The 22,455-nt window shown below is 46.4% G+C and overlaps 1 protein-coding gene across 8 annotated transcripts; it reads left to right on the forward strand.

Annotated features, from left to right (window-relative positions):
• Positions 1–799: 799 nt before the first annotated feature.
• On the forward strand, positions 800–22,196 carry PURA (purine rich element binding protein A). Of its 8 annotated transcripts, none has more exons than XM_052816218.1 (4): positions 800–1,993; positions 18,888–18,953; positions 19,041–19,097; positions 20,135–22,196. In XM_052816218.1, the coding sequence occupies exon 1, from the start codon at positions 815–817 to the stop codon at positions 1,778–1,780; it is 966 nt and encodes a 321-aa protein (XP_052672178.1). In that variant the 5' UTR covers positions 800–814; the 3' UTR covers positions 1,781–1,993; positions 18,888–18,953; positions 19,041–19,097; positions 20,135–22,196. The 8 variants fall into 8 exon arrangements, with proteins under 8 accessions (XP_052672178.1, XP_052672182.1, XP_052672180.1 ...); XM_052816222.1 differs by having other exon boundaries at positions 21,633–22,196; XM_052816220.1 differs by having other exon boundaries at positions 18,888–21,145; positions 21,633–22,196.
• The last annotated feature ends 259 nt before the right edge of the window (positions 22,197–22,455 follow it).

Genomic DNA, 22,455 nt, shown 5'->3' on the forward strand with positions numbered 1-22,455 from the left:
CGCAGCCTGCCCCGTCCCCTGCCCGCAGCTCTGCCCGCCGGCGGCTGCCCCTTCCACGCCGGTCCCCGTCCCCGCTCCGCTCCCGGGAGCTCCGGCGCTCCCGGTACGCCGCCGCGCCACAGACGTATTAATTAATTTCCTTCGCAGCCCCGAATACATCCGTATCGCCCCTCTCCGCTCTCCCACCCGGGAAGCCCCTCCGCACAGCGAGCGCCGCACCGGGATGGGACGGGGAGGGGCGCTGGCGGACCCCGTTCCTCCCCGGTCGCCCCTACGGCTTCGTCCCGGAGCATCCCTCCCGAGGAGCCCGACGGCGCGTCCCGGTCCCGCCGGCGGGACCGGGACGCGCCGCCGGGAGCCGCTGATGCACGGCGGGGGGGGGTGTCACGGCGCCGGGGGGGGGGGGGGGGGGGGGGCGGCCCGCCCCCGCCCGGTGGCGGCGGCGGCGGCCGGCGGTGCGCGGCGCGGCGCGGCCGCCCGGCGGCGCGGCGCTGCTGCCCGGCTCGGCGGGGCGGCCGGCGTCGGGGGCCGCTCTCTGCCGCCTTCCCGCGCCCTCTCCTCGCTCCCGCAGATCTCGCGAGAGCGGCCGGCTGGTGGCCGCGGGGGCTGTTGCAGCAGCGGCGGCGGCGGCGGCGGCGGGCGGAGCGGCGGCGGCGGCGGCGGGCGGCGGCCGGGGGCGGCCGAGGAGGAGGAGGCGGCGGCGGCGGCGGAGGCGGCGCGGGCGGCGGCGCGGGGGGGGCGCCGGGCGAGAAGCGGCGGCGGCGGCCGAGGCCGAGCGGCGGCGGCGGCGGCGGCGGCGGCGGGCGGCGGCATCATGGCGGACAGAGACAGCGGCAGCGAGCAGGGCGGCGGCGGCGGGGGCGCGGCGGGCGCCGGGGGGCCGGGCTCGGGCGGCGGCGGCGGCGGCGGCGGCGGCGGCCCGGGCGGCGGCCTGCAGCACGAGACGCAGGAGCTGGCCTCCAAGCGGGTGGACATCCAGAACAAGCGCTTCTACCTGGACGTCAAGCAGAACGCCAAGGGCCGCTTCCTCAAGATCGCCGAGGTGGGGGCGGGCGGCAACAAGAGCCGCCTGACCCTCTCCATGTCGGTGGCCGTCGAGTTCCGCGACTACCTGGGCGACTTCATCGAGCACTACGCCCAGCTGGGGCCCAGCCAGCCCCCCGAGCTGGCGCAGGCGGCCGACGAGCCCCGGCGGGCGCTCAAGAGCGAGTTCCTGGTGCGGGAGAACCGCAAGTACTACATGGATCTGAAGGAGAACCAGCGCGGGCGCTTCCTCCGCGTCCGCCAGACCGTCAACCGCGGCCCGGGGCTGGGCTCCACGCAGGGCCAGACCATCGCCCTGCCGGCCCAGGGCCTGATCGAGTTCCGCGACGCCCTGGCCAAGCTCATCGACGACTACGGGGTGGAGGAGGAGCCGGCCGAGCTGCCCGAGGGCACCTCCTTGACTGTGGACAACAAGCGCTTCTTCTTCGACGTGGGCTCCAACAAGTACGGCGTCTTCATGCGGGTGAGCGAGGTGAAGCCCACCTACCGCAACTCCATCACCGTCCCCTACAAGGTCTGGGCCAAGTTCGGCCACACCTTCTGCAAGTACTCGGACGAGATGAAGAAGATCCAGGAGAAGCAGCGGGACAAGCGCGCCGCCGCCGCCGCCGCCGCCGCCCCCCCCGCGGGCGCCGGGGCCGAGCCGCCCCCCGAGGCCGAGGCCGCCGCCGCCGCCGCCGCCGCCGCCGGGCCGCCCGGCGCCCTGCTGCAGGCCGAGGAGCCCGAGGAGGACTGACCGCCCGCCCCCCCGGGACGCGGACTGGCCCCGCCGCCGGCGGGAGGGCGGGCGGGCGGCGGGGCGGGGGGGCGGCGGCGAGAAGCCCTCCCCTCTGCCCGGCGCCCCCCCCGGCTGCGCCGCCCGCCCGGCGCCCCCCGCCGCCCGGCAGCAGCGCCTCCGACCCGCCACCCATCGCTGGATGTTCCTCCACTTTACCCACCGTATCAAACAGTAAGCAGCTGCTAAAACAAAACAAAACAAAAAAAAAAAACAAAACAAAACACACAGAAAAAAAAAAAGTCAAAAAAAAGTAATAACATTATATATGAACTGTGTTTCCTACTTGATTAAAAATATAAAGAACTGAGTGTTTATTTCCCTAATTAACCGAGAACTTTTGTACACGTTTAAGCTATTATTATTAAAAGTGTTTGCAAAAATGGTCAAGATTATAATATTGCTGAATTATATAAAAAAAAAAAAGTCCTTTTCATGTTGAGCTAACATTTGACTTTAGCACAAAAAAAAAAAAAGAGATATTTTAGAACACGTAAAATAATATTTTTAGTTTTTTCTTCTCATTTTGTTACCAAATTTCGAACCTTACATGGAGGTTACTATAGTATATTTGACACCCTATATACCTGTGATTAGAGATGTGTATATATATATGAGGGCTAGGCATGCTGTGTGTCTGAGCTTTGTCTAAATGTTATGCAGAAGTTTGTAGAGTTAAAAGGTACGTAGGTTTAATTCATGCAAGGTAAACAATAAGTGCTCTCTTTTATACAATATGCATTGCATCTGGACCTTAAACATATAAAAATGGTCAGTGAAACTTCTGTGAACATGAAGAAAAATTATTAAAAAAGGCATTTAAATGAAATTTGCTAACTTGTGATTTTTACGTTTGAACCAAAGTTATTCAAATAGTAAAAAAAAAAAAAAAAAAAAGAAAAGAGGAAAAGGAAAAAAAAAAGAGAGAGAGAGAGAGAGAGAAAGAAAAGTAAAGAATTTCCTCCCGTAATATTTTTTTCTGCACCTGTTTGGTTTACAACTGAGTAGGCATATTGTCATTATTGTGTATATGAGATGTACTTGTATTGTTCATAATATATTTTTTTTATTCTGTGTACCTAAAGTACTTAACCTGACGTGCAGCGGTTTCCAGTCAACCTGTTTTTGGACAGCAGGTAGCGAGTCTTTCCGTGTCGCCACTGGCACTAGCACTGTCTCCTAAACTCGTGAGAGGTCCGAACCTATGCTTTGATCCTTGCCAGTGCCGTTAACTTCTGTAGGCCTGTTAGAAATCAGTGCGACGTAATTGCAGAGTAATCCTACTGAGCCATGGGGTTCGGAGTTTTGTTTAAAAGTGAAAGCCAAGCCGGTGTGTGTCTGTAACGGATTTCCATGTAGCTGTGGTGCTAGTTATTACTGGCTACATACCTGGCGAGCCTAGCCATGCCCTTCCCTCCCCGTCCCAGCCTCCTCGCCGGCGTGCGCGCTCGCGGGCTCTGGTCGAAGCCTAGGGTAGGGAAATGCAGATTTGTCAGAACACTAATCTGTCCAGGTGTGTTCTCCAAATTGAAATCGTTTGTAATAATAAGAAGAATAATAATAGACTTTTACAGGTTGTTTTTGTTGGTTTGGTTTTTTTTTCTTTTAAAAAAAGTTGGTGTGCTTTTAATTGACTAACTTCTTGCTGCTGTATAGTAAAATATTAATATATTTTTATCATTAAACTGCTGCATGACTATCATCATTATGAGTGAAGAGAAAACGTTATAAAAAAAAAAAAAGATGCCTTAAACAGTGAAAACAAAACTTTTCTTTTCTTTTCTTTTCTTTTCTTGGCCGGTATTCAGTAGACAGCATTTCAGAGAAACTAGGATCTTGTTCCACTCGGAAGTTTTTTTGGGATGCAATCATTTTTCTTAATGCTTTTGGCAAAGTTAGCCGTCTGGTAGACCTAGCTGCTGCGCGTAGAAGGCACCACCTGTGCGAGCAGGAGCTGCCTGCGCTTCTTTACTGATGGTCGAGGATGGAGTTTCGGAAGGGTGGGGAAAAAAAAAAAAAAAAGCTTGTTTTAAAGAATTTTATTTCCTGCTGTCTTTTTATTCCCATTTGAAATGATAATTCCCTTTTTTTTTTTTTTTTGAGATGTACTGTAAGTGTCAAAACAAGCTGTTTCCATTGTACCATGCATTCTTTCCCTTTGAAGAAGTTTGCTGTTAGTGTTCACAGAAAGTTAAATACGAGATGCCGGTAGTGAGGTGTTTCTGTTTCTTTTAAACAATCACTGGAAATGTTTAAAATTGCTTTAATGTGCACTTTCCTATTTCCCAGTAGTAAAATAAGCTTTCGGAGTGCGTAATGTGACATTTGAAATGGTTCTCAATTGCATGTAAACATTTGTCTGATAACCTGCTTTTGAATCGGAGGGTCTGGATGGGCAGTTCCATCGATTATTGTACTTCAACTGTGATGTGTGCGGGACTGCATTCTCCATGCTGCTAGACGTAGTTAGGAAATTAATTGCTTTGGTTTTGCTGCTTGATTGATTGTCTCGGTCCTGCTGTTCACTCCCCTCCCAAAAGTTGTCGCGCTGCCGACGGACGTGGTCCGGCGCTCGTAGTTCCACGCTGCTGCGTCGTGTTCCCAGCAATAAGTAGTGGGAGGCGATGAGAGCGCGGCAGAGTGTCCTCCCGTACCCTCCCGGCTCCTGGGAGCATCGCTAACGAGGCAGGCTGCTCCCCGTGGTCTTCCTCACCCGTGCCGCCCGGATCCTGCCCAGGATCCGGCTGACTCGAGAAGCGCACGGGCCGCATGGTTCCGGTCAAACCAGTACAGCCCGTAACAGCCCACTGGCAGTTTTGTGAACAGTGTCCGAGAACTTGTGGTCAGTTTTTGTCTGGTTTTGGGTTTCTTCTCTGCGTTGTTTCGTTGTTTTTTGGGTGGTTTTTTTTCTTCTTTTAACGCACGTTATGCATGTTCTAGGACTTGATGAATGATGGTAATGAAAGACAAAAATGACTGTAAAGGTTCGTGGGATTTCGCTTCTGGTTTTGGTTATGTTTTGATTTTTTTTTTGCTCTTTTTTTTTTTTTTTTTTTTTTTCCCGGAGGTGCTCGGTACTTTACCAAGGCTCTAATATCTCAGTATTTAAAACAAAGTACAGAAAACCCTGTTTAATGTTAGAAGAAGAAAGGTATATTTGACCATATGTGTTGTTTTAAAAAAAGACAGTATGCTCAAATGTGCCAAGCTATCTAATTCCTGAGAAGTATGCCTTATATTTTCCTTGATGATATGCTTTTAAATGTCTTGTAGAATAGGTCCAAGAGCATGATAAAAACTACTTTATAATGACTACGTGCAAGAAAACTTGAAATTCATTGCAATACTGACATTATTTCATTTTTAAGTTAAAGGGACACTGTCAAGTAATTTACCATTGAAACACAACCACCCTTTAAGTGGTTTTATGCTAATGGAGAAACGTCCTCCAAATTCAAAGTCCTTATTACTACTTTTTTGCGTTTAAAAAAAAAAAGAGTAAAATTGCTGTGTGGCTGAGAAGTTAAATAAAAAAGAAAAAAAAAAAAAAAAAAGAACGAGAACGAGAACGAGCCGCTGTTGATTCCTGCCTCTTTTTTGTGGTCCCGCTTGCGATGTGCTGCGAGGGGCAGCCCTCCCGCTGCCCGGGCGCAGGAGGGGACTGGCCGGACCCGACCTGGCGTTGGCTCCGAGGCCGAGGTGCCCGGGGGGGTCAGCGCTTCGCCGGGCAGGAGCCGCGGGGCGGCCGTGCCAGCGGGCGCAACCTCAGCTGCGGGGTGCGGACAGGACGCTGAGCTTCCAGCGAGGCGTACCCATATGCGGGGGAGAGCTTTTTTGGAAAATTCGATTTAAAAAAAAGGAAAAAGGAAAAAAAACAAAACACAAACCACGAAACCAAAAATCTGCTCGACAGTGTCGCTTTCTTGCGTATCCCTTGCAGGGGTTGAGATGTGCTCGGTGTAGCGCTCGCGGAGAAGCGGTTCGCAACCTGTAACTCGGCTGTTGTAAAGCGCAGGGGGCTGCCCGGTGCGGGCAGCGGGTGCGAGGCAGAGACGGTCTGTGGAGCGAGGCAGAAAGCTGCCGGGGATTTTCACCCCTGCTCAGAGCCGACCGGTAACTTCTTTTTGGGGGGGGAGCAATTACTTTGTTGCCTTTAAAAATAGCACTGTAACCACCTTTTTTTACGATTAGCTGTAGTATAACCTTTGTCCCTTCAAACTATGCAAGCTATGAAATGTAAATTAGGGATCGGTTAAAGATAGTTGATTATATTCAATCAGATGGCATTCATGCACTAACTGGAGTATATACAGATAAAGCTATTAGAGTGACTTGTATGCTAACAGCAAGATATAACATACCTACCTATTCTAAAAAAATGACTATTAATATTGTATAACAGGACTGTGGGGGTTGGGAGGGGATGTTATCGCTTACCTTCTTAAAAGGGGATTTAAGATTTTTATAACTGTTTTTTCCATCAAACTTTAATATTTTTGTCAAATTTTTAGGTATTTAATTTGTAAAATAGATTTTACTTTGTACTGGCGTACAGAAAATAGGGGTTGATTTAAACTTTTTTGAAGCCAAGTGATCAAGTACATTTGTAATAAAAAGTCAATGGATCTATATCAGTCGTACTCACTGTTTTCATTTCTTGTACGTTCTAATGCAGTGGCGCTGTATGTCTCCCAAGGAAAAAAAATTGGGGAGGTGGGTGGAAGGAGAAGGCAAAAATGTCAGCATTGATGCCGCAAATTGATGCGTACGCAAGTGGCCCGTGGTCAGTGGAGATTTGGTAGATATGCATTTTTACTAAAAACACGGTGCACTTTTTCAAGAAGGGTTTATGAAAACCTGATGTTTTTGGCATGTCTTCACTTCATGCTTCCACCTTGGTGCCCGTAAACTCTAAAGCCACCCTTTGGGAATCGCGCTTCCCTGGCACTTAAGAAAAACAAAACCAAACAAAGCAAAACTCTGATACCTTCTAAGGTGGTGAACTACAGCACTTTATGTTTTTGCACCCACACACTTTGTCTCCCTTCCTCAAAGGTCTGCCACTTTCTTCTTTTCTCTAAGTTCAACAGGTTAAGGGTTTTTTTTAAATTTTGTTTAAGTAAAATTACCGAGTGTTTTGGATTGAAGACTTCAGCAGATCCACCGAGTTTGGATCCAACACCTTGCAGAGTACTGACATAATTATTTTTTGTTTGCTTGTTTGCTTTAAACCCAGACCTCCCATTTCCCGTTCCAGGGCATATACCAAATCTGATTGACTTGTCTGTGGCAGAAGTTGTGGGAGCTAGAAGTGGAGAATCCTGACATTAATGTACAAGAATGCTAAAACAGGTTTACATTTCGGGGGCTCTCATGAAACACGAAAACTCAAAGTATAACTAAAACCAACCAATTTCCTGGGTTTTGCTAGTCCAAAGCGTAGAAAACGAGTCTCTCTTAGGTGAGTTGGAAAGAAGGCAGTGAAAGCAAATGCTTCCACGGCATGCAATTTGCTCATTCAAAAACCTGCTGCTCTTACCGGCTTGGATTGCTTTTTGAGAGGTAGGGCTCTGCCTAAAGTGCTGGAGAGTTTCTCTGTTAAAATGACACCGTCAAGAAGATTTTATTTTTTGATCACAAATTTAAAATCCACGTTTGCACCTTTTTTTTTCTTTTTTTTTTTTCTTTCTTTTTTTTTTTCTTCTTTGATTTTTGTCAGGCTTGCCCAAACTTTCCTTTTATTTTCTTACTATCTTCCTCTGCTGGCTGCCTGCACCTTGTTAACTCAGCTTGTGTAATTGAAGGGTCACTGTTCATGTTGGTGTTGGGACTATGTGGAAGAAGAGTCCACCATAGTTTTAAGTTCTCGTGCTGGGATTTGTACTTTTTGCACATGCACTTCTCTCCCTAAAAGTTTTACTCTTCTTGGCTTTCTTCTAGAATGCATGCAGATAGGTGAAAGGATCTGAATTTTTGGTAGCAGAACAGAGATGCGGGTTGCATGCAAAGCGTTGTCAAAATGTTTTGACAAAACCGACAAGGTAAACAAGCAAGTTCCATTTTTATTCTTGATTCCTTCTGCTATTGCCATCTCCTGTGCCACTTGCAACAATGAAAGATAATTTCAGCCCAGAGCTTTTTTTCAAGCCTGTGGTTCCTTTTACTCCACTCACTTGCACATGATTTAGCTCGCTGGCACCGCAAAATGTTGTGCGTGGGTTGCGAGCGTGGCAAGGAGGTACGTATATATAGTTTAAAGCTAGTTAAGGTTAATCTAAATGGACTTTCAAAATGATAACCTTTTCTAAAAGCCTGTTTTAATCAGAGCCTAATCTTTGGCCTGAAGTTCATGGCATTTTTTTTTTTTTTTTTTTTCTCTTAAGTGGGATCTCTCGTGTTGAAATTACTGAGGGTGATTGTCTGATGGCACAGGACGGATGCTCCTTTCTTGTGGCAGCAGAAGTTCCTCTGCCAAAGCTGGGCTGCCTGCTCTGCTCCCATCAGCGATGCTGCCTCCCGTTCGTGCTATAGACGGTCTTGGGTCTGCTCTGGGAGTTTCTCTTAGCCTGCCTGTCCTTCTTTTTTACCTTCTACCTTTTCAAAGCATTTCGGTTCCCGATGGGACTGTGTTTTAGCAGCACTACAGTCTGGGGGAAAGTCAGCCTACATAGGGGTCTGCAATGCATCCCACTTCTTGCAGAATACAAGTAGGCTACGAGGCTTTACTGGGCCGTGCATTGCTTGTCATTAATGCAGGTCTGACCAGCTGTAGATAGCAGAGAGAAGTAAATGCCAAATCATCCATTTTTAGGGGTTCACAGAGTTACTTCTGCAGTGTTATACTGGATATTTTATTGCAATTTGGATGGCGTAAAAGTTGCTGCTGGAGAAGTACATTGGAAGGGAAAGGACGAGCAGGTTTGCATTCGGACCTGCACTCCTGCAGGGAGGTATGGTGCCGTTGTCGCTAATGAAGACGTTTCCTGAGCCGGTGGACTCGGGCAGGTACCAGGCCAGGTGAAAAGAGTTTGTCCTGGGGGAGAAGCTCCCAGCAGTCACAGCAGAGGATGTTGTCCATCTGGAGGGTGGGAAAAGCCTTTCAGAGCAAGGTGGGAGGGGTGGGCTGGCAGAGGTGGACGGCCGAGTTGCGCCTTGGCCACCATTCGAGTGCTTCAGCATCTGAACTGGTGTTCAGGATGGAGGGTAGGTGATGCCACTTGTGGAGAAGCACCCAAGAGCCAGATGACAGCATCTCTGGCAGACCCTTTGCTGCAGACAACTGAGGGGTGTCAGGCAGCTGATCCCAGGGGAGCACGGGGTGGCGGGGGCGTGGGACTGAACTCCCCAGCTGGGGTAGCTCTGCTGGTCCCATCTCTACAATTTGGTGTCTGTACGTGGCTGAAGCCAGACCTGCAATCATGGGTTTTGGGAGAGTCGGAGCATGTCACGCCTGCCTCTGTACAAGTAGTAAACAGTTGTGTAGCCTGTTTGAGGCAAAATGTCACAGAAGAGGGAGAGTTGAATTCATACAGCGAGGAATGAGGCATGTTTTCACGGAAAAATGTCAGCTGGAGATTAAGTGAGAAAAGATAAAGATAGAGGACTTCTGGCCCCGCTGTCTGTCTTTTGAGTGTTGACTGATTAAAACAAGACAGAGCGAATGGCTGAATATCCCCGAACAATGCTTCACTGTCCCTCTGGGGATTGATACCGCTGGTGCTCCTCCGCCCGGGGAGGGGATCTGGTCCTGAGCCTTTTGCTCTGGAAGGCAGCATGTCCAGCCAAGATGGAGCCCTGCTCAGGCTGGCTGTAAGTTTTGCCTACGTGTGGGTATTGTCTCATTTTGGGTGACCAGGACCCCGCGCCGGACATCCCCGGGGCCGTGGTGGTGTCTGCGGTAGCTTTGCAGCTCGGGTCGGGTGTGCACTTCTGCAGCGAAATGCTCTGCTGTCCGGGCATAACATACCTTGGTATAATTGTGGAGCAGTCTCAGAGCGCATGACCTGATTCGTTTTGGGTTTAACTAAGCCAAAAGATGAGTTCTACCAACTGGTTGGCATTAGGTCCATCAGACCAAGCTAGAGCTCATGGGGGAGTAAAATCCCTGAAACACAGATAACATGACCGTTGGGTCCTGAGCAGTGACTCCTTTGCTGTTGAACTTGGCTCTGTCTGTACTGATTGCTCATGTAGACGTAGCCCTAGATAAAACAGGAGACTGCCTGTGTAGATGGTTGGCCATTTTTGCACCTCATTGTCTTGAGGCTCAGGTTCACGACATGCGGCGTACTTCTGCTCCTTTCTGGATCAGCCATCAGCTGGGAGAGCGCTTGCTTTGAACGGGCATCTTCTGGATCTCCCCAGCACATAACTCAGTCTTAATTCAGATAATTCTTTGGCTTTGCTGGTCATCAGTTGGTTTGCTGTCCATCCTGACACTAGCTTTGCAAAAATACACACCTTAGCCTTTTCTTAGGCTTAGGCCACGTAGGAGGCTGAAGTGAAAAGAGGACTAGCTGCAACGCTGGCAGAGGGAGTTTGTGCTGAGCCTTCCTGGCTGTGGTGCAGAAGGGTTTTTTTCTTGAAACACTATCTTGAAATATGCAGGAAGCGAAGAAAAGCTTCATTCTTTCTGTCGCAGATCGGAGAGGTGAGAGGTGTGGAGTTACATCTGCAGCACGGAAGGATGTGCCCCTCTTGGCTAGTGAGACCTTGGAGGGAGGCGGCTGCTGTGGGAGCTGATCCACTGCATGCTGCCGGGAAGCCAAAGTGCATGCCTTGGAGAGATTCAGACAGCTTTTCAGGGAAAAACCTCTACACATTGAAATGTCATCCTGGTCAGCATGTTGATTTCTATGGAGAGCTGCTCATAAAGGTGGTTTGCAAACAGCATCTGAATCCCCATGACCACGTTGACCCCAGCAGGTCTGGATTTTGTGCTGGACATGGTGCAGAGACCATGCAGCAGCCCCCATGGGTGACTGTCTTGGTGCAAGAGATCGTGTCTCGCTGATGCACATCAGTGGTTTTGACTGTGAGGTGGCACTGTCATGCTTGCGGGAAGGTCTGGGAGCTGAGCCTGGGATCTCAGAGACATCTCATCATCCCGCTGGACCGATGTGCAGTTGCTGTAAGGTGGGCCAGCACAGGCACAGGGGACTTCGGGGCTGGCATGTGAGGACACGTGAGCTGCAGGGTCTCTGCTGCTCCAGCGTGTTTTCAGCTCCGCTGTGTCATCAGCTGTGCTGTTGTGGCCAGTGCTGAGATGAAGCTGCAGGCCTCATACGGTGGCTGGAGGAGGCTAAGTCTCTATAAGATACATGCCTGGGTAATTTATATTGCTGAGAGTTGAGGGTGGAGAAAATGAGCAGTGGCGTTTTTTTCTGTTGCTGGTGAATGTCTTGATGTGCGACTTGAGCTCAAAGCACCAGGTGCTCATCATATCTGCACTGCCCTCCAGCTGGTATGTTAGCCCTGGTCGAAGAGCGGGGTGGGTTTTGTTCTTCTAACTCAGGGTAGAAAGGCATGCTGTCACGTGCCAGCGTGCAGGACAGTGTTTGTGCATCTTGGGCAGGACCTGTCTGGATAGGACATCTCAGAGCAGTGCCGTCATTTGAAGGTTAGCCACGTTGGTTTGAAGGTTAGCCACGTTGGTTTGAGTGCCTTTCTCTCCCCCTGGTTGGGCTTGCTGTAGTGTCTCACTAGCGAACAAGTTTTATTTCTCTGTGTTCTGTCCTGGTTGCACAATAGTTTGCGAGTCCAATGCAAGCTGCTGGCTTTATTGCCTGTAGTCTCCTGAGGTTTGGAACTTGCTTCTCCTGGGCTTGCCTTTTGCTCGGGCATTTAGTATGGGCAGAGGAGCTCAAACCAGCAGCTCCTTGGGAGCATGCATCAGCACGTCAGTGTCAGCTGGTCCTGACTCCTCAAGACTCACCTGGGGGTCACGAGGTGGGTGCTGGGTCTTCAAGAGCCAGCTCTTCTGTGTCAGTCCAGCAGAAGCAGGTCCAGCTGTCTCACTTCTAGGTGAACTGCGAAGGCTTGCTGATCTGTCAGTACTTCAAGAAATGCCAGGGCTAGGAAGCATGGATAAAGGATTTTGTGAAATCTGGTATTTAAACCTCCCACTCAAGTGATGCTGAGGAGAGCTGGCAATATAGCATTGGCTTATCAGGAACTGTGTGGGCAGGTCAACTTAAGAAAAATGTTGTTTGAGCAGCACCAGAAGTGAAGAAAAGAAGCCAGTGTCTTGTCAGGTACAGAGTTATAAATGGGGTCAAAATTTCTTTTTATTAAAGAGATTATTTTATTTAAATAATAAATGATGGTAGGATCACTGTTGCCAGGGGCTGCTGAAGGGCAACCAGGCAGGTCTCTGAGCAAAATAGGGACTAGAGGCTTTGAATTATTTTCTGGCATTAATAATTCTGAACTAAGCACTGCAAATTCATGTAATTGTCATCTCTGCTTTCATGCATGCAAACAGTTTGGTTTGTGGATAGGTCTTTTGACAGTGCTGTGTTCAGAGGCTCATTTGATCTTTAAAAAAAAAAAGTTGGCTTCTGAGCTGCAACTGTCAATAAAAGTCCTGGTAAATGAGTCCTTGCAGGCTTCTGCAAGGCCATATGTAACTTATCTTGTCCAATGAAAGTCTCTAATTGGTGGTTTAAAGTAATTAAAAGAAGAATCCATTAACAGTCAGTCTATTTTTAGTTTAAAGATGGACTTATATGGTCATAAAGTAAAAATCCTAGCTTAATTATGGGAATTGAAGAACATTGGCTTAATTGCACTAGGAACTGCACACACGAGTGCAGAGAGGACACACTTTACAAGTTATTATCTTCTGATAAAATACTATACAGTGCAACAAGTGGAGGCACTCCAAGCTCCAGAAAATGTCTTGAGGCCAAAGTTGCTGAGCTGGGGGAGAAGAGATGGCATCAAATCGTGTGCAGATGGTCATGGTCTATCCTCGCCTCAGCACTGGCTGCCTTGCCTTTTATTTGTGGAAACTTGACTTGCAACTGGACAGGATTAAAGGGGCGATTTATAATTTAATGCTAAAGCCTTGGTTGAGGGGTTGTTCTCTGTTCTGGAGATGCCTCCAGAAGCTGGGGAAGTAGCTCTGGGAGGTTTGGATGGCAGAGGATTTGGTCATGGGAAATTACAGGCTCTGCTCCCGATGCTTAGGAGATCCATCTGACGAGTTGCCTGTTGAGTGGAGAAGTAGATCCTGGAAGATACCGGAGTGCTTGGGGCAAGCCTGAGGCTGTTATCCTTGAAGCTGAGATACTAGGGAAGCTAAATTTGGGTGCCTGGGAAGAAGACAGAATTTAGGACATGCCGGTCCCTCTTCCTAAAGTCTTAATGCGAGCCTGGGAAAATGGTAGAAAGGGTATGATAAGTAGGTGAAGTGAGGAGTCATGATTTCGCAGCATGGGCTGTTTTCCACATCAGCCAAAGTGTCCTTAGACTGATGGCACAGAAAGTGGACAGGGTTTTGGGAGGATGGACTGAACGCAGTGCTGGTAGAAGGCTGAGGCTGTCAGGGCTTGGGCGAAGGCGCTGAATGGGAGTGTTGGGAGCAAAAACCTGTGCCTGTTTCTCCTGGAGGGCAAGGGGCGACTTCTCGGCGCGGGGTGTGAGGAGGTTGAGAGCAGAGTTGTGTACATGGGAGGAGCAACCAGCTGTGGGGCTGCAGATTGGGATAAGAAACGGGCATGTGGCCCAAAGAAGAAAAATGCCTATATACCAGTGTGGAAACATGAAACAAAAATAGTTGTTGTAGACTGCTCAGCGGTGTAAAAAGACCTTGGCATAGCTGGTCTGATTGAAAGCTGCTGGGGGGAGTGATGAAAATCAGTCAGATACTGCATTATCTGCCATCAAGGTATACCAAATAGGTGTGCTAGGTCATAAAGGTGTGAAGGAACACTAGATCTAAAAAGTTGCCATAAAATCTGAGAGGAAATTGGAGTAGTGACGACCACACAGCCAAATTTATGTTGGATATAAATCCCATATTTTAATGACACAGAGGTATTAGGAAATTTTCTATTCCAGACAAGAAGGTGGTTATGGATTTCATGGGGCTTGGGAGAAAACCAGGCTCACGTGTCTTCATAAACCTGTAAGAAGAAGTAAATTCAATTACGTCCATGCTATCTGGCTGGATTGTTTGGGAAGGAGCTGGCTAACATTTAGGTGAACAAACATCTTGATTTACTTAAAGTATCATTTCTTGTAACAGCCTGGTATAGAGTTAGCCTTGATTTAGGACTAAAACGTAAGAACTGGTTCAAGATATAATTACCATTGAGTCATTAAATAGCAGTGACCACAGTACAGTTACAGGTTCAGCATCCTCAGGGGTGGAAGGTGCTGGACTAAAAATGAGTCTTGTGTTATAAAATACTGTGGGGGAGATAAGAACAATAAAGTCCTTAGACTTGTCAAAGTGGCCCCACGATACCTGGGAAGATTACAGATGTCCAAGTTAGGCAGAGGTCTGTCATGAAGGAGCTTCAGAGCTGAAGTGGAAATCAGTTATGAAGTAAAATAGTTATGAAGTAAAATAGTTCTAAAGGAAGGGACTTCTGGAGTCCAGCAAGACTCCATCAAAAGACAGACGTCCAACTCTTGCAAAGTAGACTGAAAGAGCCATGCTGTACGGCAGGTAACCCATGATCTGGAAATGAAGCAGTTTAGGAGGGGCTTTGAAGAGCCAGGGGCCTGAGGGAGCAAGTGCTATCTTGAGTATATCAGAGAGAAGGCTGGGGAGAAAATCTGAGCATGTGGGACTGAAGACACACTGAATTCTCTGCACTACTTCATTCTACTTAAGTGACTTCTCTCTGTCATGCTGGAGCACAGGGCATGTTTGAGAGCCTACCTGATGTCACCTAGTCCTTTTGGATGGTAAAGATAAGGAGCCTCCCTCTGAAACTCAGGTATTTGAGGTTGAGATGCTGGAGCAAAGTAGTAAATTCAAGTGGAAGAGCAACAGATGTACCTAGGAGTTTTAAAAGAGCTTGAGACTGAAACGCTAAGTTACTAGCAAAAATAGGGCTGTTAAAAAATAGCTTAGTATTCTCCATGACTAGATAACATCCTAATGTTGGATTATTATTTTTTAATTAAAGTATTAAATGGGGCACTGGGAATTGCAGATCAGCAACCCTGAACTCTGGTTTGAGAAGGAGAAACAGAAGCGCTGTAACTCTTCAGTATGTGATAGGTTGAAAGCAACATACTTTCTGCAAAGAAAAAGGGTTGGACCAGGTGGTCTTTGAAGGTCCCTTCCAACCCAAACCATTTTGTGATTCTATGATTGGTCTTGTTTTCTGGGTAATCTACCAGAATCTTTGAACGTGTTGACAAACAGCAGGAGATGGAGTGTCAACTGATTTTTATTTGGGTGTTCTAAAAGGTTTTAACAAGGCCTTCCAAGAAGATATTAAAAAATTATGCTTGTAATGAGAAGTGAAATATCATGGAGTCCGTCTTTGGTTGCAGCCGGTGTTGATCACTTGGGCAGCACAAGGTAGACTCTAGTTGGAGGTGGTGATGGAAGGCTTCCAGGTCTGCATCCTGAGTAGATCTTTGGCCTCTGAGCAAATGAGTTTCCTCTGGAAAACACCGATTCGTTAAAACCAAAGTTGCCAGGTGGAGAAGGGTTGATTTTCATTGAACTTTTCTGGTGAGCACATTGAGATCCAGGCTGCAAAGTCTGGTTGACCAAAGAGGAGAAACAAGTCCAGAATACTGGGTATCATGGCATCTAGATTTCTCCTGTGATGTGACACCCCCAGTTCAAATTCCTACCCTGAGCTTGACTTGCAGGTCTGCCAGATCCCAGAGCATGCCTCAGCAACTAATGTTGCGGATATGTTCTGGTTTCTTTTGTTTTTACCAAAAAAACCTAAAAGGTTTTGGTTTTGACAGTGGGCAGAAAGGGAAGGAGCAGGGAGAGAGGTCTGGTCAACATTTTCCGGGTCTTGTCTAGCTCTGTTCTTGAGAGAGGGTTGTCCGTGTCTGTGTGCACGCGCGTGCAGACCTGTGTTAACCTCTCTTCCCAAGAGACTTAGGAGGACCCATAGCTAACTGATGTGAGCTAGAGCAACCCTTTGCTGCTCTAGCTTAGTTTTAGGCTCCTTAAAAGTCTAGAAGTCATAGCAAATACCCTTGCGTCTCCCACCTTACCTGTCTTCAGTAGGTGGTGGTACCAAAGAGTAAGTGCTTCGATAAGTCATTGGATTTTGCAATAGGAGCAGGTTAACTGCAAGCACCTCGAGGCTTGCGGTTAGAGTTAGTGTTTAAATATAAGAATTGACACTTGAAAGAGCAGAGTGTTTGGTTTATACTAGAGAAGTGACTTCAGCCTGGCCATGACTGGAAAATTCAGAAGGACATGATAAGGTCTGGTACTGTGAGCAAGCGGGGGGGGGGGATGACCCTGGGAAATTCAAGGCAACAGGCGAGGGAAAAAAAAGCAATTTTTAATGCTCCAACAATATTGCTAGGCTTTAAGTGATTTGCTCATTCAGGAAGAAGAATATCTGATTCTGGGTAGCAAAAGCAAATGAAGTGATGGTGTATAGACTGCCATAGAAAATAACTGCATATTACAGATTTAGGCGCTAAGGTCTGAGAGGCTGCTGTGCGTGAACTCTCCTGTAACACAGTTCATTAACACCCACGGTGTCCCTGTGCTGTTTTCCCTTGGTAATCTGGTGGTTGTCACTGGCACAACCTTTGTCCCCTCCCCCTAGAAATACTAATTTCATTAGATTGCTCACTTCTAGTTAAATTATACCAGCTGACTTTGAAGTACTTAATATAAAAATGTCGTGGTATGCTTGCATGATAGCTATTTGATGTAAGAAAAAAAATCTCTTGTGCTCTCTCTTTAGGAATTTGGGCTTTGAGTTTCATTGGGGAGTGTTGTATGTACCCAACTGCACGGGATCAGGCCCATCTCTTTTTAAAAATGTATTTCACATCTGAGATTAGAAACATTCTAGAAGACAAATCAGAAGATAAAGTTGTCTGTTACAGGCTCAGATGATAATAGCAACTTGTGCTAAAAGCTGTCCGTCCACATAGAAAACTGCACGGCTGCTTCTGTTTTAACTGCTGTCAAAGGTCTGGCATTTTGGTAATAATATTTTTTTCTAAATGTACTGAGTATACTTGCCTTTAAATCCTGTTAGGTACAGATAATTATCGTTGGTATTCTGTAAATTAGCTCTATACTAGCATTCACATTGGACGAGGCTTAATATTGTGAGTGTCAAAGATGACTTGAAAAAGGAAAATTAATTTATACCCTTTTAATGCGGTTCTACCCTGTATAGGGGGTTGTTTGTAGAAGTACCAGGAGTGTTACAACTGTCTTCCCCCTTTTACTTGCTGTGATTCTCTGCAGGAGAACATACAGATTTAAATCTATTTTTCCATCCTTTAGAGACACTGAGGTATTATCACGGTGAGGTCCATGGAAATACTGAGATAAACCAGGCCATAACACAGAGATAATGCATCTTTTCCATTTTTTTTTTTCTTCTGCTGTCAATCAGGCCTCCGAGCTTTTTTATTTTAGATGTGTAAAAGTTAAATTGTTTCAGTAAAAATCAGTTCCCTCATCTGTCCGGTGCGACATCCTCTAATACCATAGGTCTGTTCAGGCTGAATTATATGTGGTCTTCCAGAAAAGGTAGACGGGACTGAAATTACTAATGCCAAAAGTTGCCCATGACAAAGGAGGGAAATCCTTGTTTTCAAGACAAAACCCATCCAGACCCTTTTCAGACTCCCCGCAGCACACTACAAGGGTATAAATACCTCTTTTTCTTTTCCAGGTGATCTTTAAGGCCAGGTAGCAGCGGGCAGGGTCAGTCTGTCTGGGCGGACAGGACGGGGGTCCTGCCCTGCGGATTTGCCCTGCTTTGGCATCACACCCGACGGTTTTTAGGCTGGGCTTTTGTCCTCTGAGCAAGAGCTCAGCCCCGGCACAGCCAGCCCCGGGGGTGGCCAATGCTGTTTGGCATCCGCGCTGTTTCGCGCTCCTTGCATCTTCACGGGCACAAGACCCCCGGCATCTCCGCGGGTGATGCTGCCCGCACATCGCCCAGCCGCTTGGTGTGTGTTTAGGGAGCTACGTGTGGTTGGCTTTCACCGTATCCTCAATTTTGATCCCCAGGGCAGAAAAATTAGGACTTTCTCAGTTAAAGAAAAAACAAAAAGTGAAGCAAAATCTGTGGAGAGTGGTGTTTCCCCGCGGTAGTGACGGCTGTTCACCACCCGCTTCTGTTCAGCCATGACCCCTGGTTCAGTTCTGCTGGGTTTTTAGCCATCTTGACCTCATGTTTGCAAATATTATTGGTAATATAATGCTCTATGTACAAATGTCTGTGTGGCTCATGTGTATGTTTCTGTGGTTCAAGTCAGCCACAGACTTCTGGAATTTCATTGTACTTTGGTTAAATGTTGGACCTTTAACTCTTCTACTGTATGGCTTCTTGATTTCTCTTGTCCAATGTGGACCAACTCTATTTTTGGAAATAAATAAGCATGTAAATAAAATGAATGGGTTTATGCCACTTACAAGAAAATGCTTTATTTAAAATATACACTCAGTCTTGTATATTTTATGGTATCTCAGGGATTGGATGAGGCTCAGGCACCAGCAGCCTTGGTGATCAGATACCATATTATGTACAAATTCATTTCCAAGTAGTTTCGGAAGAAGACTTTCCATTCCCTGAGCCAAACCCCTGTAGGACCAGCCTTGCGGAGGGTGGGGGGCGGGGGTGATCCAGAAAGAAACGCGTAGTTTAAGGGGAGTAAAGGAAAGAAACACGACTTTCCTCTCAACACAAGGCTTCTGGTTTGAGGTGTCCAGGTGCCAAAGATGCTGCTGAGTGTAGGGATGCCGCGGGGCAGTTCTCAGCTCCTGCCCAGGAGCATGTGGAGATCAGGAGCACAATGACTCTTTTTTTTTTTTAACTTATCCGTATAAACCAATATTTACCAGTAATCCTGTGTTTCTGTTTTTGTTTTTTGGCAGACTTTTACCAGTAAATATCGGTTTATTCCTGAAACCAGAAGCCCTAAACATACCTTTGTTTATAAGGTCAGTTGTCATTTTGTCTCTCTCGTTCCCCGCTCCCCCCCAGTACAAACCGGCAGGTGATTGAAAGGTACCGAGTTTTCTTTCTAGTTTTCCTGCTCTGCATCTCTGGGAACTGGAGCCCGCAGGACCTAGAGCCTTCTGTTGGTAACGTAGACCCGAGTTTACAAATTATTCTTTTATCGTTTTAAAGCCTGCTTTTAAGGACAGAGGTGTTCCTGGCTGCCCACTACGGGAACTGGTAGGAACCCCTGCAAATGCATAAATTGCTTGACCTCTCCAAAGCCAACGGATAGGTCCCTCACAAGCATCTTCAGGCTTGGGGCTGAGAAAATAATTTATCCAAAAATATTCACTAAAAAATGCCATTTCTGTTTTACAGTGAGCAGGACTGGGGGAGGGAAGGGCGGGAAAGGAACTTGAAAATTATTTTCTCCCCCCCCCATTTTTTTCTAATTTGCTGCTAGAAAGCAAGTGTGATGTGGGGAGGAGGGAGAGAATTTGAATGTTGCCCTTCCTAAATTTGCTGTAAACTCTTCCCCCAAGGCTAGGAGAAAGGGCAAATAAAAGGTCTGATCCTTAAAAGGACATTGCTAGGTGTCTGGGACCCCAAAAGCAGCTGGCGCTTTTTAATGAGGGGAATCACTTTAGGTCATTTTTTCAGAGTTTTGGTTTATACCAAGACAAATTGACTTGGGAGTGTTGAAGCCTCCTTTTTTTTTCCGCAAGTGTTTGCGACCCAAACACAACAGCGTTATGCTAATACTCAAGAAACAGAGAAGCTGGTGAGGAATAGAAAATGAGTTGACTGCACAGTCCCAGCCAATTTTTTTTCTCCCAAGCAAACAAAATGCAAAAAAAAAAAAAAAACAAAAACACCAACCCAGCCCCAACACCCAAAAAACGCAACCTCCCAAAAAAGCAAGCCAAAGAGGATCTCAAATGCCTAGCCTGGTTTTATTGTACATGGTTGGCAAGAGCGTTTTTGGCATAGCTGCAACCTAACTATGTCCCTTTAAGGAGCACCAGCAGCTAATTTCCTCCTAATGAACCCAAAAGCTGAGGTTTTTGCAGTTTTTGAGTGCAGATCAAAGCTCCTGCAGCCTTAGTTGGAGTCCAGAATGAGGGGAGCCCTTCCAGCTGTGCACTTTGAGCTGAAAACTACCTTTCCTCCCCTTTTGCAGCCTGGGTGGTTCTGATTGCTGGCAGTTCTGTAATACAACTTTAATCTGAGCAATTGAGGCTGGTCCTACATTATCTTCAGACGTCTTGCGGAGGACTCCTGTTACCAGTTTGGTACTCAAAAGCTACACCCCACCATCAGAAGTCACTTTTACTTTTTTTTCAAAGGCAGTGATAGATCACCCTCTCTAGCTCTAATGGAAAAATGATAATTGCAATGCAACTTTCTAATAAATTGTTCATATATTCATAATTCCGTTGCAATCCCAAATTGGAGAAGAGATCTGTTAAAGGTATATATTAGTCTAGATTTTTTCTTATTGTAAATACTGTAATTTTATAATACTGTCAATATTTTATTAACTTAGAAATATTTAACAGAGTTTAATCTATGGTAGTTGATTTATTTATAGGTTTATGTTGCAGCCAATATTGCATTACATTCTAATGTAAGATTAACTTTCAGCGTGTAAACATTGATTTAATATACCATTGGAAAGATTAAGAGAGAAAACTCTCACTCTTAATCTGTAATATTTATCCCCCAGTTCCCAGTTTGGTATTATTTAACGAAATATTAGGAGGTTTCAAGAGCTCATGAATCTAACAACTGCTGGATTTGAAAACTTGAATTTTGAAATGTACCTGGCTCTTTCACCCTGTGAACAAGTTTGCTTCAATATCTAATCTATATAGTACGGAAGTCTTTATTTTGAGCAAAGGGACACTGTCAGATAATTTTAGATTCTTGTTTGGGGGAGGGGGGGGAGCAAAACTCACCCCCAGTGCATGTGTGTTAATTCCTTTTTAATCTCAAGGGGAAAAAATCTGTTTCTTGTTCATTTGGGTATTTGGCTGGAAACATTCCCGCAGCAGTTTGCATCTGTGCAGCCGGGGCTCGGGGTGGAAATCCAGCCACTACGAGGAGTCTCTCCAGTCCCAGCGAGAGGCAAGATGCCTGGCGGTGCTGCCACGGTCCTGCCATCCCTGGCACCGACTGCAGTCGGAGCTCGGTGAGATGGGTGAAAGTGCACACGGTCTAAAACTTGCCAATTTTTGACCAAAGTTTTTGCTTGTTTTTTTAAATTACTCTCTCTCTCTTTTAGCCTGATGGTGTCCCTTTAACAGCATAAAGATGTTCACGTTCTCTGAAAAAACTTTAGAAATTATTTTCTTTTTAAGGCAGGGGAGAATTGGTCTGTAATATGTTTGCAACGTAACTTGCATAAAAATACCAAAAATATATCAAGGGTTTTCACGGGAGTTGGTATTTTTTGAGTGTAAAAGTTAATCTTTATTAGAGATGTGCCAATCTATACTGCTTTATTGTAGTGTTGTTACACTTAGGCATTTCAGTTAACTTACGAATATATACTGTAACAGTATACTTTGTACAGATTTATTTAAAATTTATTTGAAAACTGAAATAAAGTAGGCAGAAAATAAAGATATTTATTTTTCATTTGACTATGTAAGAAGGTATCATTCTTTTGGTTTTAGTGCACTGGTGTACCAAGCCTCAGAACCACTGCTTTCTCCAGCTCATAGGATGCTTTTCCGAGACTGTGGATACGTGTTTGTGTACTGCTGTGTTGATAAGTAAATGCCAACGATGGAGTTCGTTGCTTTTATACATCCCAAAGAGAAGTTCTCCACCGTTCATTTTCTGTTTTCTGACCGAAAAGGCGTGTGTTTGTGAACAGTGTTCACGCAAGTTCTGCCATCCCACTCTCACATCAGCTTATACCAATGCCAGGATGGGAGGATTTGCCTGCGTACCTTCCCCAAAACACCCCGGTCCGCAGTGGCATCGTCAGGGAGCAGTTCAAATGTGTGTCCTTTGGGCTTTGTGTAAAGCAAACGCAGAACAAGAAAAATCGAGATGTTAAATCCATTAGAAAACAAATTCCTTATTGTACAGTAGTATGGAGATCTCTAGTCAACCTGCCATTAATAATAGATTCTTATTTTTTGAATGATCTATTTAAAAGAACAGCAAGCATTGTATTTGCTAGTAAATCTGAAGTGTTTACATGGAATTACTAAATAAATTATTTGATCTAAGATGGCTCTCATCAGTGCTGATTTTTAATGCTGGAAATTAATTTTGGCAGCTGCTTTTTTAGTTCGTGCTGTTCTTTAAAATCTTCCAAAGCAGATTTTTTCAATGCATCCTTGTGTTTTAAATTAGGTTCTGAGGAAGACGCAAAGCATGCCTCTCCCTGCAAGATCTGACAGGAGTGCTAGCTAATGTTTTCCAACCCCCTCCACGTCATGAGACTGCCCCTTCATGTCCCAAACAACTGATTACGTTGCTGAGACA

The sequence above is a fragment of the Harpia harpyja genome, chromosome 20 (assembly GCF_026419915.1).
Source record: "Harpia harpyja isolate bHarHar1 chromosome 20, bHarHar1 primary haplotype, whole genome shotgun sequence".
Classification (NCBI taxonomy): Eukaryota; Metazoa; Chordata; class Aves; order Accipitriformes; family Accipitridae; genus Harpia; species Harpia harpyja.